The sequence below is a fragment of the Salvelinus alpinus genome, chromosome 12 (assembly GCF_045679555.1).
Source record: "Salvelinus alpinus chromosome 12, SLU_Salpinus.1, whole genome shotgun sequence".
NCBI lineage: Eukaryota > Metazoa > Chordata > Actinopteri > Salmoniformes > Salmonidae > Salvelinus > Salvelinus alpinus.
Window position 1 is genome coordinate 12,529,588 of NC_092097.1, and position 14,114 is coordinate 12,543,701.

A 14,114-nucleotide genomic window follows, 5' to 3' on the forward strand; every position below is an offset into this window, starting at 1 on the left:
TGTGAATACAACCTTTTTGAAGGTATAGTATTGTATGTCCCTCTCAGGATATGAATAAGTAATAACCACGATAAGACATCTGTACTATTAATTCACAGTTCATGATCGACATACAGTACAGATGGTATAGTGATGAAAAATGAATTGTCAAAAATATTGTCGAAAATGAAAAAGTTAAGAGATCAAGATCAATTCTCTGTTTAATTTAAGACACATACTGTACCTTTGTGCAACATAACGTGACATTTTAAGTACACTTCTACTTTCCATCCAACACCTGCTTCTATTTTCAGATGGCCTAGCGTCTGCTATGAAATCCCTGGGTAATTCCAGAGTTAGAGCAGTTCTCAGGAGATTAATGTCCATGTCCAGACACTTACCTGTCAACCAACCTGATAAGATTATTCCAATGTGTGGCTGGCTGGAATGCACTTCCTCTACTGTTGGTGTAGCCACCACACAGTCTTCATGTGTCATGCCTCGTCTTGGAAATGTCATCTGCCATGTGGTACACAACTTTATGTATCGTTTGTTGTCCTAAGTACATCCCATGCTGATCAATTTGTCTCTTGTCACGTTGACGTGCAATATATCCTCAATAAATCAATACAATATCAGATATCAGCATTCCAATATCATGCATTCAACATGACATTGTTTGTCAGGAGGAAACAACAATTAAAGACAAATATTTAACTGGATTTAAAAACGGTTCCATGGATTTCCTTTGCCACCCGCTATTCCGATTACTGAATGTTTACCTCTGAATTTACCATTCTAATTGCTTGTTGCAAGTCAATTTGTTTTCTGAGAAAGTTGTTCTAATTGGATAAAATTATGAGAGCCTTCAATCATATGGTAGCAGTGTACAGTGTTCAACAGAGTTCATACAGGGGACATGGGTTACATTTTGAAGGTTGATTTTCCTGTATCTGAAAAATAATCAATTGTGTTCATGAGAGGTTAACCTTGAGTTATTGATAATTAACGATCACTATGCACAAGACTTTGAATGGATTGTCTCCAGGCAACCATATAGATTGGAAGCAGGATATTTGTTTCACGGGGAAGGTACATCCACACAATACCCATACGTTCAGCAGTATTGAGCTGCTTACAAATACCACCCTGGGTTAGCATGAAGGGAAACATTATTTTCTCTTGATACTTCTCAATGTTTTGATATCAGTGCATCTGATAATAGGGCAATATTAGCAAGAGCATGAAGGTAGCTATTCCCAGGCAATATGTTCTGGTCTAACCCAAGTAAGGTACAGTGATATTCTCGATAGACATAGCACAGTTAACCCTAACCCAAATGTCCTCTAAACCATTATGTAATCATGGCGTGTTATGCTCTGGAAAGCACTGGACAACGTTTGTGGGTGCAACTGCCACTTTCATTAGTAGGGTCAGTGTCCACCTCAGGTTGCAGTGCATCAAATCAAAATCAGGTAATTCAATTCTGATTAAAACAATCTAAATTGCATGCATGAACTGACACTACAGGATTTGAATTTGTATATGTTATGCTAGGCAAGGACCAAGGTATTCAGTTAAATGTTGATTGTGTTCAAAAATAAAACCTTGGCAAGGGAAAGCACAGTAGCCATGCTGTCTGTCAGTGTTGTGAGCTACCTGTTCATGGTAACTGAATGGTAACCATTAATGCAGAAGGGTGTCACACTGACTCCTGTGAATGATGGCTGTCATTCTCCCTGGCACTTTCAAAAGGGCACACACACCTGAAATGAAACACATTTAAAATAGACATTTCAATTTGAAACATTTTATTCATTTTCAATTACATCTCACAGAGATACGTTTTGTTTGTTAATACAATAGTATTAAAACAGTTATGCAACACCTATCAAGCACAACTCAGCCACAACTTGAAATATCTTGATTACGAACCATGGAGAAAGAGTTGAATTAATCGAAAATGTTTGAGAAAATCTTCCCCAGGTACTGTATCAATGCACATTAACATGTTTTTCTGTGTAGTTCTGCATATTGATCCAAGATGTCTGTGATGGTCATATTTTTATTGAAACTATATTTAACTAGTCAAGTCAGTTAAGAACAAATTCTTATTTACAATGACGGCCTACCCCGGCCAAACCCTCCCCTGACCCGGGCGACGCTGGGCCAATTGTGCGCCGCCCTTTGACACTGTTAAATGTTGACGATAGCACGTGAATTTTCTTTCACAGAATCTGCTGAATGTTGATGGCCACCAGACATATCATACTGTCACTGTGCTTCATTGAGGAATTAAAGGACAACCTCGGAGTGAACCATGGTCATTTCCACAGTTCTTACAGAACATTTACAAGAACAAACAAACAGGTCACAACAAAACACAGGGATGAGGCACACATAGGCAAGGTACTGTATCTCTACCAATAGAAAAGGACATAATGTCATTCTAAACAGAAGCTTGACACGGCCCTGGGGAACTAAACATTTTGATGTGTAATTACCGAGGGACGTAACAAACATCATTAAGGGGTACGTTTGCGCCTTCGTTTGATTACTTTCATATTTCCGGCATATAAATATCTCATGTAGATTGTTCTAAGGATTGACAATCTTCTCAGATGTAAAAGCCTATCCTTTCGGCATAAAATCTAGACATAAAACACTCAAAAGCTTGGTTGACAAATTAATTTAAAAAATGCATACAATAAGGCAATGCAGCTGCGTTGAATACTCTAAATAGTTAGCTGTTGATTTCACATTCTTGAGAAGTGAATAGTACACGTAAAACACATCCTTTGCTGAGTACTTGACTCTGAAAGCTAGAGTTCATTAAAGGCATTACATGTTTAAGTCTTATAAAGTCAACTTTGAAAGTATAAAAAACATAACTGCACAAATCTTGCATGGAGCTGAGCTGAAATGGCCCTTTGAGTTAAGACCTGAAAAAGACAAAAACACTCATCAACAAACACATAGTACCTGTGGGATTCATTGTTATGAGACAAAATTTTGTTGAAGGCACTCTGGAAACCTTGAATCGATTCTACCAAAAGTGAATCCTGTGAATGGTGAAAGACAAAAAGAGTTCTCTCTTACTGGACATCTTTGGTATCCTGATGGGGCCACTGCTGCTGCCATCCCCTCCATCACTCAGGGCTTTGATCTCAATGAGGTAGTCCTCACCAGAGGGGACTTGCAGCGCCATGCTGGTCCTATTAGTCTCCACAACGTTGGTCTTCCCAAGCCAGTTCTGACGGTACAGCACCTAGAGACGGGAGAGGGAATATCATGGTATCTGATATCAATAATACTAATTTAAGTGACACAGTAGTTTGACATAAATGAGAAATTAATCGTTTTTGGATAATGCCACTGTATTGTTTGTTTTTTTTAATTGGAAAGAGGAGCTATTTTTTTGAAAAAATACAAAATTATTTTCTTGTGCAGCCAAATAGTCTTAAGAAATTGTATTTGTATTTTTCTGAAGCACCTTTCCAGAGGATGACATGAATTGCAAATTATAGTGTGAGGTGCTAGTGTGGCCCCCGTGGCGCTCCATGGAGGCTAGTGTCTGAGTGTGGAGCTTCACAGGCACTCAGCTGCTTCCTCACCTTCTCTTTCATATCTCTGAGCCATATCAGATCAATCAATTAGCAAAATGTGCTCCGTTGTAAATTAATACTTTAAAAGAAACCAGGACCTTTTCTGAGTCATAATCCTCTGCTGAATCCTCTGAGTTCAGATACTCAAGATGACATGAAACGCTTCCTGTCACGCAGGTTCAAACACTTTTTACTACTGAGCATTGAGGGATCAAAAGGCAGGAAAGAATGGATCCTCAGGGCGTTCCACCATTAGGGACGCCATTAGGGAAAGTGTTGCCTCAACAGCTATCCACAAGGACACATTTTGTGTGTTTCCATATCAAAACTTGGCAGACCTTCAATCAAACATACTCGGTGGAAACCCAGAAAAATTGAGAAACCGATTTGTTTTGTGTCATAACACCAGGAACAGTCTTTTTAATTTTGTACGGATTGTCCACACAATTTTGTATGGACAATCCACATGTGACACTGGAAGTGCTGAGGTTTATACTTCCACTGCGATCAGGGAGACATTAATAGATAAGACAGCTGTTGAGGTAAGCCAACAAACTGCATTTGTTTCCTAGTTTTCAAAGATTCTGCTATTACACTGACAACACTCACCTTGTATCCTGTCACCTCAGACTCATTTCCCATTGCCTTGACATGCTCCCAACTCAAAAAGATCTTGGAGTTTGTCAAGTTCCACTCAATATTCCCTGGAGGTTGACTTGGTGCTGAAAGATATGCAATCATAAAGCCACACAAATTAATCACGTACAATTCCGTCAATAGCTGAAATTACTTCAAAATTACTTTCTCACATTAAACATCCCCATAATCACTGCTGTTTGAAGGAACTATCCACTGGGCACACACTGGTTGAATCAATGTTGTTTCCATGTAGGACTGGGCGATATGGCCAAAATATCATATCAAGGTATCTTTTAAAAAATGGACGGTATTTTATGTTTTGGAATAATAAAATGTCTACGTTTGCTTTATGGGTAGTGCAGGACCTTAGGGTGGCAACACATACATTCTAAGTGATTCCAATGGGTCTTTCTCCTTTCTAATTGTTTTATACTGTTCGATTAAACTTCAACCCAAAATATTTTTCAGCATTTTTCATCAACTTTTGCATTTCCTGCACTCATTTGAGATGTTGCAATTGCGATTTGACTTGCGATTTAGTGCAAAACACTTCGGTGAACTGTTGGTTTCATGGAAATAGAATGATTATTCTAATTCTATAGGCACTTTGAATACAGTGTTGTTTGACATGACGCTGAACATAGATGCCAGGGAGGAGTTATTGTAACAGGGTAGGAACCAAACTGTTGATCATATGTTTCCTAGGGGACCCTGTAATCTTCAGATTCAATGCATGTTCTCATATTCATGCTTTGTGTATTCCTCTTTGATTTGTAAGATACTGTTGCACAAACAACATGCGGATTTAGGTCTACACCATCACTGGTATTATCAGGCTGTATAGCTAATTACCTTTGCTCTGACTCAGTACATTTATTAGCTAGCTAGCTAGATAGACAGCTAACTAGCGATTAGCAGCTAACAAGATGTAGGCCAAACTTGCTAAAAAAATACAAACTAGCTGTTTGCAGATGTAAGAAACACAAACTAACAATGTAATTATAGAATGCTAGTGTATTTATATTAAGAAGCAAAGTGAAAACGGCGTCGTTATCATCAACATTGTTGCATGTGCTGCATTGACCATGCGGACTGAATGCAAGTTTCTCGTGGTCGAGGAACAACATTTGCGCTCCTTGAGTAACGGTCAGTGTTGCCAACTCCTCAGTAAGGAAAGTAGCTATTGGCTGTCCTAAAAGTCGCTAAATGACGTCATTACCTAATTTGCATAATTGGCCATGTGAATGTAATTGTGATGAATGCTGTAGGAGAGAGGAATAATGTCGTGGGAGAGACAAAAAGTGAGTAAAAAACACCCTAAATATGTTTAGAACTACAAATGAACTTTCTTCTGTCGATCCTTGTTTTTTTTATGTCACAATTCCAACCCTCCTCCTTTATCCGGGCTTGGGACCGGCAAAAGTAACCCAAAAGAGACACTCTGGCGGAGTTACTTCGTTTTTAATTTTTTTAAATTATGACATTTTTTTAGTTTTTTAGTTTAGTTTTTTACATTTACATCCCGCTCTGAATGTAAGCCAGGGCGGGATGGGATCAGCCAGCGGCGGCTTCCCACATGCGATTTATTTGCAGTCTGGACTCGGAGGGGTGAACATCTCCTGCTCTGACTGCAGCTGGGAGGGACTGCTGCGCGAGGACTGCGCCTGTGAGGCCTGTGAGTGCTTTGGGATGGGGCCCACGGCAGCACCCGCTGCTCGTTTAGAAGAGTAAGAACGTTACGTGCTTTCACGTCAGAGTCTCCAAAAGTCTCCAATAACACCATAAAAAGTCGCTAGATTTGTCGCTAGTCACTTTTTTGAAAATGTGTCGCTAGAGGGGTCTGAATACTCACTAAATATAGCGACAAAGTCGCTAAGTTGGCAACACTGGTGACGGTGCGGGCTAGGAAAGTGCCATGGAGAAATGACTCAAGTAGTGAAGTAAACTCTAAAAATGGATGTTACACACGGAATATCACATTTAACAAAACAAACATTCAAATCTCGTTATAGAAGGTAAAGTAAAAACCCAAACCAGTCTGTGCATCAATACCGGTATATACTAAAATATGGTATACTGCCCAGCCCTATTTCCACGTAACCAACGTGGAATAGATGTTGAACTGACGTCTGCACCCAGTGGGTCTCGAATTGAAGATAACATAAGAAGGAGGGAGAGCTGATTGCCTTGTGATAGAGTTAGTAGTTGAATAATTGCATCTTTCTCTGATAAGCTCATAAACACGCCTCCTCTCCCTGAGTTGTCAAGGTAAACAGCATCTTATCACCCATTTTTGATTTATTAAAAAGCCCCAAAAGTGAATCTTCTTATCAACTATATGCAAGAATGTGCTATGTGTTGCCTTAAAAATGTAGCATTCTCTGTGTTGGTCTTGCCAACCCCAATTGTCTCACCTCTGAGAAGCAGAGGTTACATCATGTAGGTCTGATATCTGATTGGAGGTTAACTTTACAGTAATACTATTGGTCAACAACTCAGGTTTTGAATCCAACCAACTCAGATGCTTCTATCTCTTATTTGTTCCTGACCTGCTGTGGTGAGACACTCTTTCCTTCTTTCTCTCTCCACACCATGGACTTTTGGGGCATGGCCTTTCAGGCTATGATTTCTGTCTCTCTCACTGACCATGTTTAGAATAATGCCTTGTAATGCTTGTTAATGCCTTGTAACTTAAGCTTTATGCCTTGAATGTGAATCCATTCATTTTACAAAGTAGTTAAATACACTTGTATTTGGAATCCAGTCTCAGACCTTCATTTGCCTATTACTGTAACTCAACTCTTGCATATTGCTAATAATCTTTATGGAGTCAGATAAACATTTAAATAGGCTAATTGCATAGTCTTATTAGTTGCATGTGATGTATAATATACACATAAAACATTTCTGGCTAATTCACATGTTTGTAGGTATGACATAATCCAATTCCATTCGTTAGTCTTGCAGTTAACATGAAGTCAAAACTTTAACCAGATGATGATGTTTCAGCAGTGCTGTTGATGTAGAGTATTCAGAGGCTCTAAAGCCATTGAAGTTGTACTGTATACTGCTGCATTCCAACACAATTCCATTAATGTTAACCTCTGCTGGATATACAGGCTTCATATTCGTGAAAGCAAACTTGTAAAGAGAAAAATGCTCAAATTGCATGTGACAACTGTTCCATCTTAGAGAATACTCACGTGGTTTCTTGGTGGTGACGTTGACTGCGGGGCTAGAAGGCCCTGCTCCAGCGCTGTTCTGGGCCCTGACTGAGATCAGATACACAGTACTGCCCTTGAGCCCAGAGAGAAGGGCTGCAGTGTCTGTGACCCTCACCATCTCAGCATCACTATCCTGCATCCCCTCCTCCCAACAAAGGACCTGGAACCAAAGACATGAAGGTTATTCCAGACCTCCCGACAGCATTAAAACAGGATTAGAGACACTTCCAGCACCGTTGTTTGTGGACCTGATAACCAGGTTCACAATGGGGGTCAAGCAACCTGGGCCTTCTCTACAGCAAGACAGTCCTGGGCTATACTAAGGGGAAAATGGGCAAGGATCCTCAGGGTGTTCCGCCATTAGGGACAATGTTGGTTGTGGAGGAAATTGATATATGATGTTCACACTTGTGAGGGGTGATTTATAGAACACTACTCAGGCAGGGAAGCAGCCAGCGTATTAGGCTCCTTGGGAGACTGGAATAGCTGTAGACAGACCTCTTCACTCTAGATTAGATGGTGAGAAATATACCTTTGTATCCCAAGGTATTTTTCGGTGTAGGGGAAATTTCACGTTTTTGCCATTGGCAGTTCTATTTAAATGCATGCCAACCTATTGCTGAGTCAATCATCGTGAGGATAATACTGTATCTATCATGCTGTTTTCTGCTCTCTACCAGCATCATGATTCTTCGGATATTTTTCATACCTCATATCCAATGATCTTCCAACTGCTGGCTGTCTGGGTAATGGGTTCCCAATACACCTCGATTTCAGAGGCTGACAGCGTCCGGGTCCACACTCTGGACGGGGGTTCAGAGGGCTCTAACCATGACAAATTTAGACCAAGGACATTATCAAGAATGGTAAACATACAAGTCAAACTATCCCAAAGCTTCCATTTCATCAGCATCTTGAGAAATAGTCAAAATAACTAACCTTCCTCTGCGGAATACACTACAACCACATGGCTAGACGGGCCTTCTCCTTTGTTGTTGTAGACTCCAACTTTCACCTCAAATTGTGAGAGGGGTGGGATGCTGTCGTTCCTGAAGGTGTATCTTGATGCATCAGGTGAAGCCAGCACAGTCTGCTTCCATGTGCTTGTACCAAGAGGACGAAAAGCCACAACATATCCAAATTCCTCTCCACTCTGTAGCTCCTCTGGTATTGGCTATGAGACAGAGACAATTTGACTGCATAAATTGTAGCAATTCTTATCCCTTCCCATTGGTTGAACTGAATATCAAATTACTACCTGAACTGGAAGTGTCAAATTCTGAACAGTGAAATACCACAACCCCAACATAATACATTATATCCAAAGATATACACAGTATATACACATTCTGCATGATAAGTTAATTCCCTTTAAGAGACCCACAGAAACACGCATTCTGAGACATCGTCGTAGATTTATGCACAAACAATTTCCACCATCTCTGCATCTGCATTTTGATTTACACACCAGGGGAGCCGTTTGGAACAGGCAAATAGCTAGGCAAGACAGCTCTTCTTTTAATTTAAACCCATTTAATTGAAGTCGCATCGCCGTAGAGAATTCTGTCAAAACCCCACTCATGTCAGAAGAGTGATTTGAAATGTACATATTTGTAGGTATTGTATCTTGTAATTGTCCTTGACATACAAGGAAAAACAAATAAATAATTTAAAAAAGTAAATGAAGAACAGTGACCTGTCATAATAAAGATGTATTCTATAAATCTGTGATGATCAGCAAGCTTACCTCCCATTGGATAACCAGTTCTCCTCGCCTTCCTCCTCCTCCACTCACATTACCTGGTGCTACTTCAGGAACTGGATGGACAAAAACAACAACAGTGTCCAATATAAGCGTGTGTATTCCTTGGAGCAAAGGCATGTATTTGAATCCCTACTACTTCGAAACCATACAGAAGCCTTGATATCACTATCATAGTGCCCCTCATCCCAGTACGGTTTCAAAGCAAAGGCTTAGCTTTTTGATGTAATTAAATTAGGGTTGATACAGGCACGAGCGCCAGTGCATGCTACTGCTGTTACTACAGTGTATCACACTGCAGGAATACTCTTCCCTTGTGATTCAGTGGGCCAGGCGGAAGCACTCTGCTAACCCACTCAGAATAGACACTTTCAAGTCATTGCCTTATGGCATGCGTGGGTATTTCACACGGCTCCTGTTGATGCTACTGACATGAATTAATAATGGCAGGAATTCCTGAGTGCTGATGTAAACAGCATCTAAATGCTTAAAAGGTATGATGCCTCCTGCTCGGGTAGTTCTAATCTGACAAGCAAAAGTTTCAAGTGTCAATATCCACATGGATAGATAGGCCACGTGGTCTAAACACATGAATAAATTATCTCTCACTTTCTTTTCCTATTAGGTAAATTATTAACATCTGTCTCTGTGTCAGTCAAATTGGAACAGAGCTGATTCTGTCTTCATTACACGTAATTAGCAATGAGAAAGGCACAATATCCAATGGACTGGCGTGAAAAGTGTATGTGGGTTCTACATGGTGAAATTCATCAGAGGCTGAACGGAACACTCAATGCAAAATGAAACTAATCAGACCGTTAAATTACATTTCCACTGTGGGGTTGATAGATTCACCACAAGAGGAAAAAGAGAAATGAGAATGTACCTGCCGCTTTTGTTCGAATCTGCTTGGATTGCATGCTGGGCTCTCCAACACCCACATTGTTGCTAGCCACCACCCTGAATTCGTAATCCACCCAGGGGTTCAAATCTATCACCGTTGCATGAAACATCTGTCCAGGCACAGAATCAGGAACTAGGATTAAAGAATTTAGAATTTAAATACATATTGATTCTCATCCACCAACAAAACACATTCATGTTATCAAAGACTGCCTGTGATACAATTAATGTCAATATAACTTATCCAAGAAGGCCCCCAAGATAACAAATGATTAAAGATAAATACTCCTGTTCACATCATTCATCCCCAAAGCTGACTGTTCCCACAGTATTCTGATAGTACAGACATTTTAAAGGAGACATTACAAACTTCAGAAGCCTTTTTAAACCTCAAATATACTAAAAGTTCTACATTTCCTGCATTGCAAGCACATTCTCCTGCAACAGGGTGATCAAATTAAGATCCTACATCTGTAAACAGTGTCTATGAGGGATGGGCTGGCATTGTAGCTACCTGTCCTGACGGCCTGCCAGCCTATGGAGAAGGGGGTCCTGGCCTGGATGTTGTATGTGGTGACAGGGCTGTGGTTGTCAGGCCCAGACTCCCAGGAGAGCTGGGCAGTGGAGTCAGTGATTTCCCCCACAATAAGGCCCTCTGGGGCACCGGGAGGCCCTGAAATAACCAGCAGCACAGGGACAGAACAGGAAGACAAGGACAACCACTGTCAAATAGTTCTATTGTGTCAGCCAAAAAAGGATGGCAAGGTTAGAGCAGTCTGCCCACAAAAGAGAGAGACATTTAATATTTCACACGGCAGAGATAAAGATCCTTCAGTTGATGAGGGGAAATACAAAAGGATTCCAAAACGAAGGAGAAGAGGAAAATTTATGCATTGATTTTCAGATGCTCCTGTAGTCATTATTTAACACTGAATGAATGTCACCCAGAATAGTTGGCTGAAGTAAAGGGAATTAATAGAACGGGTGATCATGTCTGAGGTTGTCTAATTCCTCTTTAGATGGGTGCTACCCTAGATATGGTATATCTTTATGGGTGCTACAGCATGCCAGTAAATCAAAGTATCATCACAGGGAGGAAGTGCGTGCGTACCTCTGACAATCAGGTGGGCTGCTGCTGAGACACTGTCCACCACAGTGTGTACCATGCACACATACTTCCCAGAATGCTTTAGCTGAATATTCCTGACCATCAGATCACCAGCTGATCCCTGATGGCAATAGAACAGAAAAAGTGTGCAATTTCACAACAATACTAGTGTCTCAAAATACAGTCATTCAATGTATATTTTTTCCAAATGTGTAGCACCGTTCATACCACTTATACAGTATACAATATGAAAAGTTTTTTTTATCCCATGTATGCTATTGCAGTAGCAGAAAGGTCAGGCTACATACAACAGTGAGAGAAACGAGCAGGTAGGAACATTGGAGTGACACTGATTTCAACACTCCTTACGTAAAAAACAAAAAAACACTTCCTGAAGTTTAAGAGCTCTGCCAAATGATGCTCACAGTGAAAATGTCAGTGTTATACAGGCCGTTTTAGTGCAGGGTCTTTGTGTGCTCAGCAGACCAGAGGATAAATCCTGTAGTCAGACAGATTTGTGTGCCTTTGTTCACTGGAGTGTCAGGTGATTTACTCATAAGATCAGCAACAGACTGGTTGTTTAATTCTTCATGTCCACAGGTTTTACCTGGCCAGGTCTCCATGTTAAATGCCTTAGTCTTGTCTGAGATGAACAGTGCCTTCAGAAAGTAATCATACCCCTTGACTTATTCCACATTTTGTTGTGTTACAGTCGGGATTCTAAATGGATTAAATATTTGTTTTTCTCACCCATCTACACACAATACCCCATAATGACAAAGTGACATGTTTTTAGAAATGTTTGCAAATTTAATGAAATTAAAACACAGAAATATTCACGCCGCTAAGTCAATACATGTTACAATCACCTTTGGCAGCGATTACAGCTAGGATTCTTTCTGGTAAGTCTCTAAGAGCTTTGCACACCTGGATTGTGTCATATTTGCACATTACAATTTAGTTTTATTCTTCAAGTTCTGTCAAATTGGTTGTTGATCATTACTAGACAGCAATAGATTTTCAGGCCGATTTAATTCTAAATTGTAACTAGGCCACTTAGGAACAATTCAATGTTGTCTTGCTAAACAACTCCAGTGTATGTTTGGCCTTGTGTTTTAGGTTATTGTCCTGCTGAAAGGTGAATTTGCCTCCCAGTGTCTGTTGGAAAGCAGTCTGAACCAGGTTTTCCTCTAGGATTTTTTCCTGTGCTTACCTCTATTCTGTTTCGTTTAAAAAACACTAGTTCTAGCCAATGACAAGCATACCCATAACATGATTCCGCCGCCGCCACCACAATGTTTAATGTGTTGTGTTGGATTTGCCCCAAACATAACACTGTGTATTCAGGACATAGTGCATTTCTTTGCCAAATTCTTTGCAGTTTTAATTTAGTGCATTATTGCAAACAGGATACATGTGTTGGAATATTTGTATTCTGTATAGGCTTCCTCCTTTTAATTTTGTCATTAAGGTTAGTATTGTGGAGTAACTACAATGTTGTTGATCCATCCTCAGTTCTCCTATCAGAGCCATTAAACTCTAACTGTATTAAAGTCACCAATAGCCTCATGGTGAAATCCCTGAGCGGTTTCTTTCCTCTCCAGCAACTGAGTCAGGAAGGACACCTGTATCTTTTTAGTGACTGGGAGTATTGATACACCATCCAAAGTGTAATTCATAACTTCACCATGCTCAAAGGGATATTCAATGTCTGCTTTTTTTACCCATCTACCAATAGGTGCCCTTCTTTGTGAGGCACTGGAAAAACTCCCTGGTTGTTGTGGTTAAATTTCTGTTTGAAATTCACTGCTCGACTGAGATAATAAAGATAATTGTATGTGTGAGGTACAGAGATGAGGTAGTCATTCAAAAATAATGTTAAACACTATTATTGCACATATAGTGAGTCCATGCAACTTATGTGACTTGTTAAGCAAATATTTACTCCTGAATTTATTAAGGCTTGGCATAACATAGAGGTGGAATACTTATTGACTCAAGACATTTCAGCTTTCCTTTTTAATTAATTTGTAAAAATTTGTAAAAACATAATTCCACTTTGACATTATGGGGTATTGTGTGTTGGCCAGTGACACCAAATCTCAATTTAATACATTTTAAATGTAACACAAGAAAATGTGGAAAAAGTCAAGGGGTGTGAATACTTTCTGAACGCACTGTAGGTGTTGATGTAATGATACTGTACAATTCAGGATGCTTGTGTGCGGAGGTTGTAAATATTCTAACATGTTCATATAAGGTGTAGCTTTACTGTCCAAGCTATGAAGCTTGTGAGAAGAGACAACTGTGCGCTGTCTCCTGTACAGTACAGGTAGCAGGTACATACCACTCCTATCATCTCAAAGTGGTCCTGTCTGTTGAAATCGATGAGCTTGCCGTTGAAGAACCACTTAAAGGTGGGATCCAGGGAGGAGTCTCCAGACACTTCACATGGCAACACGATGCTCTCTCCCACAGTGGCATCCACACTCAGCGGTGGAACTGTTATCTTGGTTGGCTCTATTTGAGAATACAGAAAAACAAACACACAGGGTCATGTTTACCTTGAATATGAATATAAACCTGCTGCTGGACAAAATGTACTGTAGACAAGATGGTTCAATGCAGAGGCAGCCTCCCCTACTACTAGTGTAACAAATTGATCTTAAATTGCTCCCATTGAGAAGTGTCTTCCTCTCAATCCTATTACATGTTTTTTTCATGATGTTTTATTGATATAGTCTTGAGACTGAATAATTCAACTAAATGCAATCATGGTGTCAAATTAAGGAAAAAATCCATGTATAACCATCAGTTATGAGAACAGCCAAATTGAAATATGCAGCAGCAGTAATTTTAAAATTAACATGCAATGTCTGACTTGGATGGAACAG

The 14,114-nt window shown here is 40.0% G+C and overlaps 1 protein-coding gene across 2 annotated transcripts in view; it reads right to left on the bottom strand.

The window, feature by feature from the left end:
- Positions 1–1,773: 1,773 nt before the first annotated feature.
- The window catches only part of LOC139535554 (contactin-4-like), an 85,528-nt gene continuing 73,187 nt past the window's right edge, over positions 1,774–14,114 (bottom strand). For both annotated transcript variants that reach the window (XM_071335061.1, XM_071335062.1), the window contains exons 13-23: positions 13,568–13,740; positions 11,224–11,341; positions 10,627–10,785; positions 10,096–10,245; positions 9,195–9,265; positions 8,387–8,621; positions 8,157–8,272; positions 7,427–7,607; positions 4,194–4,306; positions 3,079–3,247; positions 1,774–2,921 (exon numbers count right to left, since the gene is read on the bottom strand). In XM_071335061.1, coding sequence (XP_071191162.1) covers positions 2,836–2,921; positions 3,079–3,247; positions 4,194–4,306; positions 7,427–7,607; positions 8,157–8,272; positions 8,387–8,621; positions 9,195–9,265; positions 10,096–10,245; positions 10,627–10,785; positions 11,224–11,341; positions 13,568–13,740 — 1,571 coding nt within the window. In that variant the 3' untranslated portion in view covers positions 1,774–2,835. The remainder of the gene's footprint in view (positions 2,922–3,078; positions 3,248–4,193; positions 4,307–7,426; positions 7,608–8,156; positions 8,273–8,386; positions 8,622–9,194; positions 9,266–10,095; positions 10,246–10,626; positions 10,786–11,223; positions 11,342–13,567; positions 13,741–14,114) is intronic.